We start from the raw sequence: 14659 nt of genomic DNA on the forward strand, positions 1-14659 counted from the left end.
CTTGAGTTTGGAAAGAAATCTACTCACTGTCGAGTGTCGACTGATTACAAGACACTCTATAAGCAATATGATGGGAAGAATATCCTTTCTCATGTAAAGCAACAATAGCAACTTTCTTCATGGCGTAAAATGCACGTTATTTTGTTAGTTGTTATTTGGTTTTTAGGAGCATTAGCAACTAAGGCCATATTGCTCCGGGGATATGCGGTGGTCATTTCCTGACCTTTCCGCATCCTCCGTATTTGGTGGTCATGCGCTCGAACCCCGGTCTGATCAAGAAGCGTTTGCTATGCACTGCTGCTCCTGCCCACCTGGCTACGGAGGCACCCAACTGCACGTAGCTCGCCATCCTGACACAAGCAAGGAATGATTGCAACTCTTACAGAGCATGCTTATATAGCTGAAAGTAATAGCTGATGCAATATTACATCATCACCTGCGCGTGTCAATATTGCCATATACAGCAGACTCTCGATTTACCTTGATCAGATTGACCAGGACAATTCAAGACTCCAAATTTAGAAAAAAAAAAATGCAACAGAAAATCATAAAATTCAAGTAATAACTAGAATAGGTATAAACAGATGTTTTGCAAGTCGTAAATAAGCAACAAGAAGCGGAATTATAAGTCGTCATTGGGAGATAATGTACCTATTATCTTACAACCTCCGCTGTCTTCACACTCACCGCTCAAGAAAAAAAAAAAAGGAAAGAAATGTTTAGTTTGTTTTAGTGCGTTGATTCTTGTGTTCCGTTGCACTGCAAAAAGACAAATTTTGTTTTGTTATTAATGTCAGGGATTTCGAATTTTTTTTGTAGTAAATATTTTTTTTGTTTATAAATTGCGAAAATGATGGATAAACACAAAAGAGTTGCACTTTCTGATTAAAAAAACTTGAAATTATTCAAAAGTTTGAAAATGGTGCATCCGTTAAATCTTTAAAGAACCATTATAATGTTAGTGACCTAACCATAGACATCGTAAAAAATAAAGGGAAGCATTGTACTGGACACGCGAGTAGTGCGTGGTAAGTTTTTTCATTTCTATCGGCATACTTTTTACGTAGGTGCATGAACATTTTCCAATACAGTACGTCCCCGACTTACGCAACTTTGGACTTGCATAAATTTTTTTTTTAAGGATCATAAAATTTAAAACAAACAAAAAAAAAATAAATAAATAAATAAATAAGCAACCAGTAACGATGAACATGGCACACACAAATTGCAAAAGTGAGATACGGAGTAACAAGCAAAAAAATAGGAAAGAAGAGGAGATTCTTAAAATTCATTTTATGTTTTTTTATATGACTGAAGATTTTAGTGAAGGGGACACACATTTCACCATAATAACGTAAAAACCTACAGAATTCCAACTATCAGTATTATCGCAAATGCAATAAGATCGAGTTTATATACCCATTTATAATTAGATGTACTAACAGAAAAGACCAATAAACTGGAAAGTGCAAATTGTTTTTATTGTTTTTATGGTAGTGACCTCCAGAAATGTGCTTTAGTAAAATGTGAGCTCGTGTGGAGTGATAATAGTGAGTTTTTGCCTTAACCCTGTGAAGTTCTTTACAGAAAATTTCATTTTGACCGTTATCATGGTGCTGACTAAGAGAATAAATGACAGTGATACTAGTAAATCTACCAAGAAAAGGAAAGTGTTCGATTTGGGTCAGAAAATTAAAAATTAAAATAAATAAGGATGTATGAAAATGGTCAAACATTAACAAGTAACACGCTGAATTCAGATTTGTCAATAATAATATAGTAGCAATATGTTATTAGTCATTCCTGAGTTATGTAAAAGTTGACTTGCGTAAGAAGTCCTGGAATGTATCTCTTACATATGTCGGGGGCTTCTGTATTTTTGGATCAACTGGGAAATCGATTATCCAAGATTTTTTTTGCCCTCTATCCCGGAAAATCGAGAGTCTACTGTACTTAAGTTATTCGGACAACAATTACGATTTTAAGGGGTGATGCATTTTCTTTGAACACCAGTGTATATATAAGGTTGATGTAATAAAATGAGGGGGAAAAAGAGCTAACAGATGGAAGTGTAAAGAACACAAGGTGCCATAACTAGTAGAAAAAAGACAAAGGAAGAGAATTATTGAAAGCGGATGATATGGAAAGAATGTGAAAAACCTAAATGATAAATCGAATTATAAGAAATTAAAGGTTGAATTAGCAAGCCAATTAGAAGGAAAACTGATTAGTTAATTGTAAAGAAATAGTAAAGATCAAATAGAAGGTGGGAAGATATTTTGATAATAGAAAATCCTAAAAATTAGGGAAAGAAAAATAAGAGTTGAAATATTTGAATATTTGATGCAATAACTGAGTTTCTATACTTCTGTAAACTTATGGAAGAAAAATATTAGAAGGAAACTAGAGTGCATGAAAAAAAAAAAAAAAGTTTGCTAAAAAGGAGGGTAAATATTAATGTGCACATAAATTGACCATTTCCATGCATATTAATTTATTTATTTTAATTTTATCTTATTTCATTACCTTAATTTTATTATAAACACTGCATTAGGTCTACACAACTTATTTTTATGGGAGATTTTACTGCTTTTACCCTCCTTTTTAGTAAACTTTTTTTTTTCTTTCATGCACTCTAGAATTTCCTTCTAATCTTTTCCTTCCATAACTATACGGAAGCATAGAAACACAATTATTGATCAGGTATTTCCCCATGTATAAAACGCTCCCATGTATAAGACGCACCTTAATTTTGGGGCCCAAAATTTGAAAAAAAATGTATTACATAAAGTTATTGAACTCAAGTTTTATTCATCATAAAATTCATACAACTCCTCATTACTTGAATTCAGCACTGCACGAAAATCTTTTCTGAGCCATTTCTGGGCAGAATGTGGCAAAACGTAACCTAATATACCGGTAACAAGTGCGAAACAATGAGCGCAATGACAACAAGCGCGAAAAAGCGGGAAATGCAAGTAAAAAAAAATCTACAACGACTGTATAAGACGCACCCAGTTTTTAGACCCCAAATTTTTCGAAAAAAGGTGCGTCTTATACATGGGGAAATACAGTATGTATCAGTCTTTTTCAGCATACATTAAATATTAAAATATTTTGACTCTTAATTTTCTTTCCCTTATTTTTGGTTTTTATATTATCAAAATATTTTCCTACCTTCTATTTGATCCTTGCCATTTCTTTGAAATTAACTAATCAGTTTTCCTTTATAGCCTTCTTTCCTTCTAATTGGCTTGCTAATTCAGCCTTTAATTTCTTATAATTCGATTTATCATTTAAGTTTTTATATTCTTTCCCTATCATCCACCTTAAGATTAAGAGTAGGAGATCTGCAGATTTACTTAACAAGTACAGGTCAATGTTGCAAAAAAGTCGCAAGTTAGGGTTAAATTTGAAAGTGTCTGCAATTCTGCCCAGACATGATAGGAGGGAATACATGATGAGAGCCTTGTCAATCAATTCGGCCCTGGAAAGATTGTGCAAGGCTCAAGGGGTAGAATTTTTTTCAGCATGGTCTGTGCTTGTTAACAGGAGAGACTGCTTCTACAGGGATGGGATACACTTAAATAGAAAGGGTGCAAGAATATTTGCTGATGCTATCGAAACAGTGTTAGGTGGGTCGGAAAACTGCTAGCTTGGGGGCATTCACAGACTAAAAGGTAAAAGTAGCCGCAGGCAGAGGTGAAGGTGATTCTTGCACAACTTCTATTAGAATAAGTAGCGACCTGGAGCGAGGGGTGCTGGGGGTCTCAGGGACTGATGGCAGTCATTGTGAAACAGGTTGGGTATATGGGATGTGCTACGGTAACTAAGAATAAGAATAGGTGCATGTATACTTGCATGTATACCAATGCTAGAAGTATAGTAAATAAATTTTATGAATTTGAACTGCTGGTCAAGACATCAAAGGCGGATATTGTTGGGATAGCAGAGATGTGGTGTCACACAGATATAAGGAATGCAGAACTGGAATTTGGGGAGTACAATGTGTACAGAAAGGATAGACAGGATAGGAAGGGAGGAGGTGTTATGCTGTTAATTAAGAAAAACATAAAATCAAAAGAAGTGCAGCAACAGATGAACAGTGCACTGTTGAGTCAGTTTGGTGTGACATAAGCACTGTGAAAGCAAAAATAAGAGTAGAAGTGTGTTATAGGCCTAATGATTCGAATGAATACAGTGAACAATTGTACAGAGAAATACAGCGGGTTAGTAAATTAGAATGTCTTATAAAAGGGGGATTTTACCTTCCCAGATATTGACTGGAATTTGTGGGTTGGTCACTCACACACTAGTAAGACTTTTTTGGATTTATTGGATGATTGTTTTCTGCAGCAGCATGTTCGAGAGGCAACCAGAGAGGGTAATACTCTTGATCTGGTTATCAGCAGTGATCATTCGTGTATTAAGAATTTGCAGATAAAGGAACCACTAGGTGGCAGTGATGTGGGATTTACTTAAAGATATAATTACCGTCAGGGGTAAAGGAAAGGGTTTTTGCTTCCATAAAGGTGAATACAGTGGTCTCAGACAGTTTTTAAATTCTGTACAGTGGGATCAATTGACGATGTTACCAACAGTAAATTCTGAGTGGGAAGAATTCAAGGAATTAATTGTGGATGCTACTAAAAGTTTCATACCTATTAAGAAATATTGTTCAAGGTTTAGGCCTCAATGGTTATCAATTGAACTAATGAGACTTGTGACAGAGAAGAAAAATGCATGGGATGCATATAAATTATCAAGCGACTCAGAAGCCTATGGCAGATATAAGCTAGTCTGAAATCAGGTCACAAAGGAGGTTAGGCAGGTGAAGGCAGATTACGAGAAATATTTGGCAAAAGATGCTAAGAAAAACAGCAAGGATTTCTTTACTTATATAAACTCCAAAAGGAAGGGGATGAATCTGATTGGCCCACTTGATATCGATGGTTCGACTGTTGATGATCCTGCTCAGATAGCAAACAAACTGAACGAGTATTTTGCATCAACATTGACACATGAGGAGTTAAGGTTTGAAAATGGCAGAAGGTTATCAAATTGAAGCAGGATCCTTAATGATTTTGTAATAACTGAGAGCAAAGTGGAGGAGAAATTGTTGAGGTTAAACATAAGAAAGGCACCTGGGGTGGATGGGAACTCTCCAGTTATATTAAAGGAGGCGGCAAAGCAACTAAGCAAACCCTTAGCCATAATTATGAGAGCATCCTTGGACACAGGGGAGGTCCCCACGGACTGGAGATGTCAAATGTGTCCCCAAATCAGAAAGGGGGATCGAAGGGTAACACACGTAATTACAGACAGGTTAGTATAACTTCTGTAAAATATTACAGAAGTTACAGGTTAAAATAATGGAGTCGCTGGTTAAAGATGTATTGCAGGATCATCTAGACAAGACTGCAGCAATAATTCAGTCACAGCATGGGTTTGTTAAGGGAAAGTCTTGTCTGACAAATCTGATAGGATATTATGATGTGGTTACAAGGTAACTGGATGCAAAAAATAATTTTGATATCATATATTTGGATTTCAGGAAAGCTTTGACACTTTTGCGCATGGAAGACTATTGTACAAATTGGAGCAGAATGGTATTAAGGGTAAGATGGTTGAGTGGGAGAAGACAGAGGGTGGTAATTAATGGGTGCCGCTCTTCGTGGACTAATGTTATTAGTGGAGTCCCACAGGGTTCGGTGTTGGGTCCTCTGTTGTTTTGTATATTTATCAACGATATTGATGAAGGTATATCAGGCTTAGTGTCGAATTTGCAGATGATACAAAGGTTGGCAGGGTTGTTAATGACAGTAATTGCAGTGTGCTATTGCAACAGGATCTAGATAATTTGGGCAGATGGGCTAAGAAATGGCAACTGAAGTTTAACCTTGACAAATGCAAAGTACTGCATATGGGTAGAAGGTAACCCCAGAGAAAAGTACCAACTGTGTGGTACTACACTTAAGGTGATAGAAAATGAAAAAGACCTGGGAGTAATTGTGCAGTCAGATATGAAGTTTTCTGAGCAAGGCAGACAGGCTGCCAGGGCAGGTCATGGGGTTTTGTCAATGATATATAGGAATTTTGCTAGCAGGGAAAAGGAGGTGATTGTCCCTCTGTATAAGGCAAGGGTCAGGCCACGCCTTGAGTACTGCGTACAGGTCTGGAGGCCTCATTTTAGGATGGATGTAGATTTACTTGGCTTGTACAGAGAAGGGCAACAAGATTGGTGAGGGGAATGAAGGGATCCTCTTACCAAGAGAGGCTTAAGTTCTGCAAATTGCAGTGGCTGGAGACTAGGCACCTGCGTGGTGATCTGATTGAGGTGTATAAGGCCTTGAATGGGTTGAGCACGCTGAATTTCTGATGGGATCCTTCCACTTGTTCAGATTACGAAATTAAGGGGATTAAATTCAAATTAAGAAAAGACAGATGTAGAATAGATGTGCAGAAATTTTCTTTAGCCTTGATAGATTAAATAAATTTAAGGAGGAACTGGACAGGCATTTGGAGGGAATGGTGCGATTTTTTTTTTTTTTGGCTGATGCTGCATAAGCTCATACACTTGCTTTCTTGCATCACATGCCACTACTACCTTCAGTATTTCTCTTTCTTTCTGTCCTTTTTCTACTAGTTTAGGCACCTCTGTAGCTTGGTGGGAAGGAGCAGCAGTGCGTAGCACATGCTTCTTGATTAGACCGGGGTTCGAGCCCGTCACCACCAAATACAGAGGAAGCGGAAAGGTCAGGGAATGACCACCGCATATTCCCGGAGCCATATGGCCTTAGTTGCTAATGCTGCTAAAAACCAAATAAAAACAACATATACTAGTTCTGGTACCTTGTGTTCTTTATACACTTCCATCTGTTAGCTCTTTTTACCTCGTTTTATTACAACAACCGTATATATATGCTTTGCTGGTGCTTAACGCATTTAGGTACATTTTCCATATAACTTTTACAGTTTAATTAGCTTATATCTCCCTATAGGTCATTTTTTCTTGTTTTATCCTAACATATATATATGTTTGAATAATGACATTATGAAAATAAAATGAAATAGATAAGAAAATAAATAAGAAACAATAAGAAAATAAATATAAAGCTATCATTAGAGGCAGCAAAATACACATCCTCGACATGATGCCATTATTACATAACCGAAATTAAGTTTAAAATTAAAATCAAAATTAAAATCAAAATTAAAAAATATGCCAGTAGTATGGCAAAACTGTAGAACGAAAAATTTAACATAAAAATTAAATCAACATGGAGGGCAAAGTAAAGGTAACAAGATAGAAACTGTAGCTGAAAGCCTCCAAATAATTTAGAAATTCAATTAAAATCCAATAAAAGTAGATCCATATTAAAATTTAAAATATAAAGCCAATTATATAGAAATTTAATGGTGCCAGTTCTGAGAAACCTAAAATATCACCAAAAGAGACTAAACAAACTACTAAAATAAATCAAGGTAACAAAATAATAGACTGACCATTATGCCCCATATCGACAGAGGACTAAGAGGCCAATAATGGTCATGGAATCACTGCATTTGAATCGCTAGACAAATAGTCGCAAAGGCGAACCGATCGAAGGACCAAACCATCCCTTCATCCTCTGATCGAACCACCAATGCAGAGAATTTGAATAGCTGTTGTCCTTTTTCAGCGAAAAATAAACTATAGAACAGACTAGCATTCCAGAGCAGAGCCACACCACCGACATAATGCAAGCTTAACCAGCTTGTATAGGCAGAAAAATTCCATGACCTTTATTGGCCTCATGGTCCTCTGTCGATATGGGGCATAATGGTCAGTCTATTATTTTATTACTTTGATTTATTTTAGTAGTTTGTTTAGACTCTTTCGGTGATTTTCACGTTTCTCGGAACTGGCACCTTATGGGGGGGGGTTACCGCTAAATTTCTATATAATTGGCTTTATATTTTAAATTTTAATATGGATTTACTTTTAATTGGATTTTAATTGAATTTCTAAATTAATTGGAGGCTTTCGGCTACAGTTTCTGTCTTGTTACCTTTAATTTCCCCTCTCTGTTGATTTAATTTTTATGTTAAATTTTTCGCTCTACAGTTTTGCCCAATACTACTGGCATATTTTTTAATTTTGATTTTAATTTTAAACTTAATATTGGTTATATATATATAAAGATAAAATATTAATAAATTAACAACTGTAGAAATAGTGGGAAGATAAAAAACCTGGATATGACAATTGCATCAAAGTGTGCAAAGCAGCAGCAAAAATGCAAAAGTAAATATATATCTATAATAATAATGTTACACAGACAGCCAAAAGCCAAAGGAAAATATGGCCAAAATATAGTAACCTGTAAAATAACATCAAAAATAAGTTAATGGAAGTTGGTATCGGATAGGGTTGGGTTAATTTGACTAAGGTTCAAAAAGGGGAAATAAAGCAAATATGCAATAAATCTGATATCAGCCAAAGTAAAATTTGATACATGATCAGGCATTTTATCAGGGGACTATGCCTGACCATGCATCAAAGGACTGCATTTCTATACCTGCCCAAAGCTATAGCTGCTGCTTTGCGTGCATTGGGGCATTTGTTATATTTAATATTTCTACATTTTTCTGTATTACTCACTTTTTCTCCTGGTTTTTACCCATTTATTATATTTGAATTTATTTCAATTTAAGTTTTAGCTATCTGCTGCTTTGTGCGATGCTAATCTTATAATATAGCCCTTTCTGTCTTATTTATTTACATGGATGTCGTCTTTGTCGCACTTTTTGCCATATTCTTTCACTCTCCATGTAAAATTTAATATAGATTCTATAAATTTTGTTTTTGCTATCTGATTATAGAGGTCACTAGTAGTCTATTGTTCTTAGCTCTCTTTGATGTTGATTTTAGTAGTATAAATTATAATGCATGGATTTGTCTCTGTCTGGTTGTTACCGCTTTGATCACAGTTATTATTATGACTAATTGTGTTTTTCGCACTGGCATTCCGGGCCTTGCTTTTATCTTAGGTATGCGCCTCCGTAGCCAGGTGGGAAGGAGCAGCAGTGCGTAGCACACGCTTCTTGATTAGACCGGGGTTCGAGCCCGTCACCACCAAATATGGAGGATGTGGAAAGGTCAGGGAATGACCACCGCATATCCCGGAGCAATATGGCCTTAGTTGCTAATGCTCCTAAAAACCAAATAACATAACAACAACTTATCTTAGGTATGCTTTTAGACTTGGATTTTAGATTTCCTTCTTTTTTTGTAATTCATTGCATCGACATTTATGTATCTAGTAAATTTTAAGTGTAATTTTTCATTATAGATACTGTGTTTTACCGTTTTGGTTGCAGTTATGGTTACGATTAGTTGTATCATTCCAGATCTGTCTTTTATTTCCGGTACGCTTTTATTTCATTGGTATTTATGTATCTACTAAATTCTATACCTAATTTATCGTAATTTTCATTTGTATACTACATTGATACTACCCTGTCTAATCTCTGTAAAAGTTATATAATTTTTTCATTAACTTTTTTATGTTCCTTTTTTTTTTATAATTTTCTTCTCTTAGCTTTGCGCAGGTATAGAAATGCAGTCCTTTGATGCATGGTCAGGCGTAGTCCCCTGATGAAATGCCTGATCATGTATCAAATTTTACTTTGGCTGATATCAGATTTATTGCATATTTGCTGGCTGGCGCTTCTGTAGCCAGGTGGGCAGGAGCAGCAGTGCATAGCACATGCTTCTTGATTAGACGGGGTTCGAGCTCGTGACCACCAAATACGGAGGATGCAGAAAGGTCAGGGAATAACCACCGCATATTCTCGGAGCAACATGGCCTTAGTTGCTAATGCTCCTAAAAATCAAATAGCAACAGCATATTTGCTTTATTTCCCCTTTTTGAACCCCAGTAAAATTAGCCTACCCCTATCTGATACCAATTTCCATTTACTTATTTTTGATGTTATTTTACAGGTTACTATATTTTAGCCATATTTTCCTTTTGCTTTTGGCTGTTTGTGTAACTTATTATAATATATATATAACCATACAAGTAAATTAGAATGAGAGTTAAAAATAAAATAATGCCAGCAGTATGGCAAGACAAGAGCGAAAATAGTCGAAATTAAACTTAAGAATCAAACCAAACAGGGAGGGAAGAGAGGGGTAACAAGAGTAAAAATATTGCAGCAGCACATTTCTGAGATAATTCAGAACATCTAATTATAAGAATAATAATTCATTAAATTTTGAAAGCCAGTTAAAATAGAAATTTAATAGTGCCCCTCTGAAGGGCACCAGGTCCAAATTTATATGAAATATCACCAACAGAGATCTAGACCACTACAGTAAAATAAACCAAAAATAGACTGACCATTATGCCCCATCTCAACAGAGACCATAAGTACAATAATGGTCAGGGAATCGCTGCATTTTGATCGATAGACAAATGGCTGCAAAGGTGAGTCGATCGAAAGATTAGTCCGCCACCCGATCCCCAGATCGAACTGCCAATGCAGAGGACTTGAATAGTGGTGGTCCTGATGCAGCGAAAATTAAAAATAGAACAGATACGAGCACTCCAGTTGCAAAGCCACACTACTGACAAAAGTAATCTTAAACAGTTTATATAGATGAAAAATGAACTATGGATGCCAGCACAGGCGCGCCGTTAGCAATTCGCTCACTACTATCATGTGATATACCGTATTTCCCCATGTATAAGATGCACCTTAATTTTGGGGCCCGAAATTTGAAAAAAAATGTATTACATAAAGTTATTGAACTCAAGTTTTATTCATCATAAAATTCATACAACTCATCACTGTCAAAACTCCCATCCATTAGCTTGTCCTCATCTGTGTCTGATGACGAATCACTGTCTTCATATATTGCCTCGTCCTCAGTTCCATCTATGGCATTTGAAATGCCACACTTCTTAAATGACTTGACAACGATCTCAATCTTGATATTATCCCAGGATCTTTTCACCCAGGTACAAACTTCTCCTATAGTTGGTTTTTCACTCTTCCTGATGGTGTAAAATTGTCCCCAGAAGACTTCATCCATCGGTTCCATTCGTTTCTCATGGCAGCTTTGAAGGGTTTGTTAATGCTGACATCAAGTGGTTGGAGCTGGGATGTCAAGCCTCCAGGTATGACGGCAAGTTTGTTTTTTGCTCTGCAGCAATCTTCTTTGTATTTTTTGTTTTGTGTGCCCTGAACTGATCAAGCACCAATAGGGCAGGTTTGCGTAAGAGCCCACCTGGTTTCCTGCTCAAAACTTTCTCAAACCAGATCTTCATCCCGTCCTGATCCATCCAACCCTTGGCACGAACGTGGACAATCACTCCTCGAGGAATGTCTTCTTTTGGCATTGTTTTGCATTTGAAAATCAGCATAGGAGGCAGCTTGGTTCCGTCGGCACAACAAGCTAGAACAACTGTATAATGGCTCTTTTCATGTCCACTTGCCTTCACAGTTACAGTTTTCACCCCCTTCTTATCAACAGTTCTGTTACTTGGGACATCAAATTGAAGGGGGACTTCGTCCTATATTTGCAATCTGTCCCAACTCAAACTGATGTGTCTTTCGACATTGAATGACAAAACGATGAAATTCAAGGACCTTCTGTTCATAGCTTTCAGGCATCTTTTGGGCAAGTCTGGTGCGTGTACGCGTCCATTCTGTTTCATGAATCTGAAGCACCAATTGTGTCCTCCTTTGAAATCAGTAACTTCTTTTTCATCAGCAATTCTTCTTGCCTCATGCTTACCCATCTTTGTGGACACAGGAATTCCAATTGGCCTTTGCTCCTCAATCCACATCTTCAATTCCCTCTCTAAATCAGGCCATTTTTTCTGACTTACCTCTAATGGCCTTCTTCTGCCGTGGCGTTTTCAGTAGGGTTTCTTCTTCCCGTAGCCAGTCTCGGATTGTTTTCACAGTTGGAGGAGGACCAAACTTACGTTCAGCAGCACGATTTCCATTCACTTTTGCAAACTGGATCACTTTTGACTTGAATTCAGCACTGTACGAAAATCTTTTCTGAGCCATTTCTGGGCAGAACCTGGCAAAACGTAACCTAATATACTGGTAACAAGTGCGAAACAATGAGCGCAAAGACAACAAGCACGAAAAAGCGGGAAATGCAAGTAAAAAAAATCTACAACCACTGTATAAGACTTACCCAGTTTTCAGACCCCAAATTTTTCAAAAAAAAGGTGCGTCTTGTACATGGAGAAATACGGTACATATATTTGAATAACGTTTAAAATAGTTGGAAACTGAGTCTTTCATGATAAAAATAAAATAAAAAAAGTACAGCAAACATCAGAGGCAGCAAAAAGCATATTCCTGTACATGATGCTTGAAATATAACCATACAAATAAATTAGAATGAGACTTAAAAATAAAATAATGCCAACAGTATGGCAAGATGAGCGAAAATAGTCGAAATTAAACTTAAGAATCAAACCAAACAGGGAGGGAATAGGGGGTAACAAGAATAAAAGTATTGCAGACTGATCTTTCGATCGACTCGCCTTTGCGGTGATTTGTCTAGCGATTGAAATGCAGCGATTCCCTGACCATTATTTGCCTTGTGGTCCTCTGTTGAGATGGGGTGTAATGGTCAGTCTATTTTTGGTTTATTTTTTTTTATTTTACTGTAGTGGTCTAGATCTCTATTGGTGATATTTCACATAAATTTGGACCTGGTGCCCGTCAGAGGGGGTGCCGTTAAATTTCTATTTTAATTGGCTTTCAAAATTTCATGAATTATTCTTATGATTAGATGTTCTAAATTATCTTAGAGATTTACTGCTGCAATATTTTTACTCTTGTTACCCCTCTCTTCCCTCCCTGTTTGGTGGTTTGAGGAATATGCTTTTTTGCTGCCTCTGATGTTTGCTGTATTTTTTTATTTTATTTTTATCATGAAAGATTCAGTTTCCAACTATTTTAAACGTTATTCAAATGTATATATATATTAATAAGTAAATAAATAGAGCACAGAACTTATAAGATATACTTCAGTTAGCTAAACATTGTTGTGCATTGAGTGTCTTCATTTTGTAATGTCACATAGATGGCAAAAGTTGAAGGAGATGAAGAAGTTGCAATCAAATATAAAAATTTGATAGACAAAACTAAAGAACAGTTCCAGGAAGAGCTCAGTGCTATTGTTCCAGAAGTGAAAGCTGGAGAGCTGGGTAAGTTGAATTAAAAATAATTAGGGATAGGTAGAAAAATATATTTTTAAAATGACTAAATATAGTAGCAGCAAAATCCATTGATTTGATTACAAATTTTCAGCTACAAACTTTAATGCCTCAATTATGTTTTAGCTCAAAGGGAAAAATAATAAATAAATGAATAAAAGTCAAATGCCACCACTGAAATCACCCAAATCAGCATGATGGAATGTGGTTAATTTTCCCTCTCGCGAACTGATGAACAGCGCCGTATACTGACTTACAGTGACATTTCCAGTTATGGGTTCCTGTGTGATTCACATTCCTTTAGATGTTACCTACCTCCCCTAAACATTTGTACCAATATTTTTGAGACACCCTGTATATATATATATATATATTTTTTTTTTTTATTTTTTATTTTTTTATTTTCAATTACACTCATTGATCTTTTTCTCATACAACAGGGGGAATGCATTGATGTGTAATGTAAATTTAAATACTAATTAAAACTAGGGTTAGTGTGTACTTAACTGTAGCATTTATGGTTTGTGTTCTTTTTCTCACACACACTTTCATTCATTCTTTTAGCCCTCATTTCATTTATTCGGCTCTTGCTTTCTGCACTGCACTCTCTGGACAACTCACCTTGCTGTTATTCTTCAGTTGTGGTGCAGGCGTAGCCGCAAGTTTTTTTTTTTTTTTTTTGCAGGCCAGTGGAGAATGCAGTTATAGTGTTTATGTGGTTAGTAAATGTTTTTTAGTATATACAGTAATACCCCGAAGTTACGCGATAGGTGGGTCCGACGAAAATCGCGTAAGTCGAATTCGCGTAAGTCGGGGTACAACTTTGCATATAAATACATATAAATTTTGCTTAATTGGGACCAAGGACTAACAAAAACACTAGTTTAGAAGAAAAATATTTAATAAAATTGCAGTTCTTTATACATATTAATACAAAATATGTATTAAAAAAACAAATGACACGTAAAAAAGTTATTTCGATGTCGATGGCTTCATAAAATCTAACAAATTCATCTGACGACACAGCGCCTTCTTTTTTTCATGCAGAATTTCTTCGTAGCAAGCTAATAATTTTTTTTATTCCTTGCTTTGTAGCTATAACGCGTTCTTCATTGGAGTCTATGTTTTCTAAAATTTTTAAGCCCTTTACAATTGAGCCCTTTTCAATTTTCAACCTGTCAAGTTTGCAATTGTCATGTGCTTTTCGCCATTGCTTCATTTAGGCCTGTAGCACGTGCAATATCACATGGTCTTTCATTTCGCTCAAAGCATTTCACAATTTCATATTTTTTCTCTATCGACAGAGGCGGACTGGCCATAAGCCTTACCGGGGAAACCCCGGTGGGCCAGTGTGATTTTGGCCATAAACCGTAGTATGAGGCCACTATAAATTTTCCCGGGTAAGAATTTTTGACCCAGTCCGC

General features: G+C 36.2%; 1 protein-coding gene across 1 annotated transcript in view; it reads left to right on the forward strand.

The window, feature by feature from the left end:
• Mitofilin (inner membrane mitochondrial protein mitofilin) overlaps positions 1-14659 on the forward strand; it is a 283542-nt gene that overhangs the window by 155007 nt on the left and 113876 nt on the right. Inside the window, exon 10 of the mRNA XM_090385394.1 lies at positions 13103-13226. Coding sequence (XP_090241520.1) covers positions 13103-13226 — 124 coding nt within the window. The remainder of the gene's footprint in view (positions 1-13102; positions 13227-14659) is intronic.

The sequence above is a fragment of the Mastigoproctus giganteus genome, chromosome 11, assembly GCF_048544385.1.
Source record: "Mastigoproctus giganteus isolate SK-2022 chromosome 11, ASM4854438v1, whole genome shotgun sequence".
NCBI lineage: Eukaryota > Metazoa > Arthropoda > Arachnida > Uropygi > Thelyphonidae > Mastigoproctus > Mastigoproctus giganteus.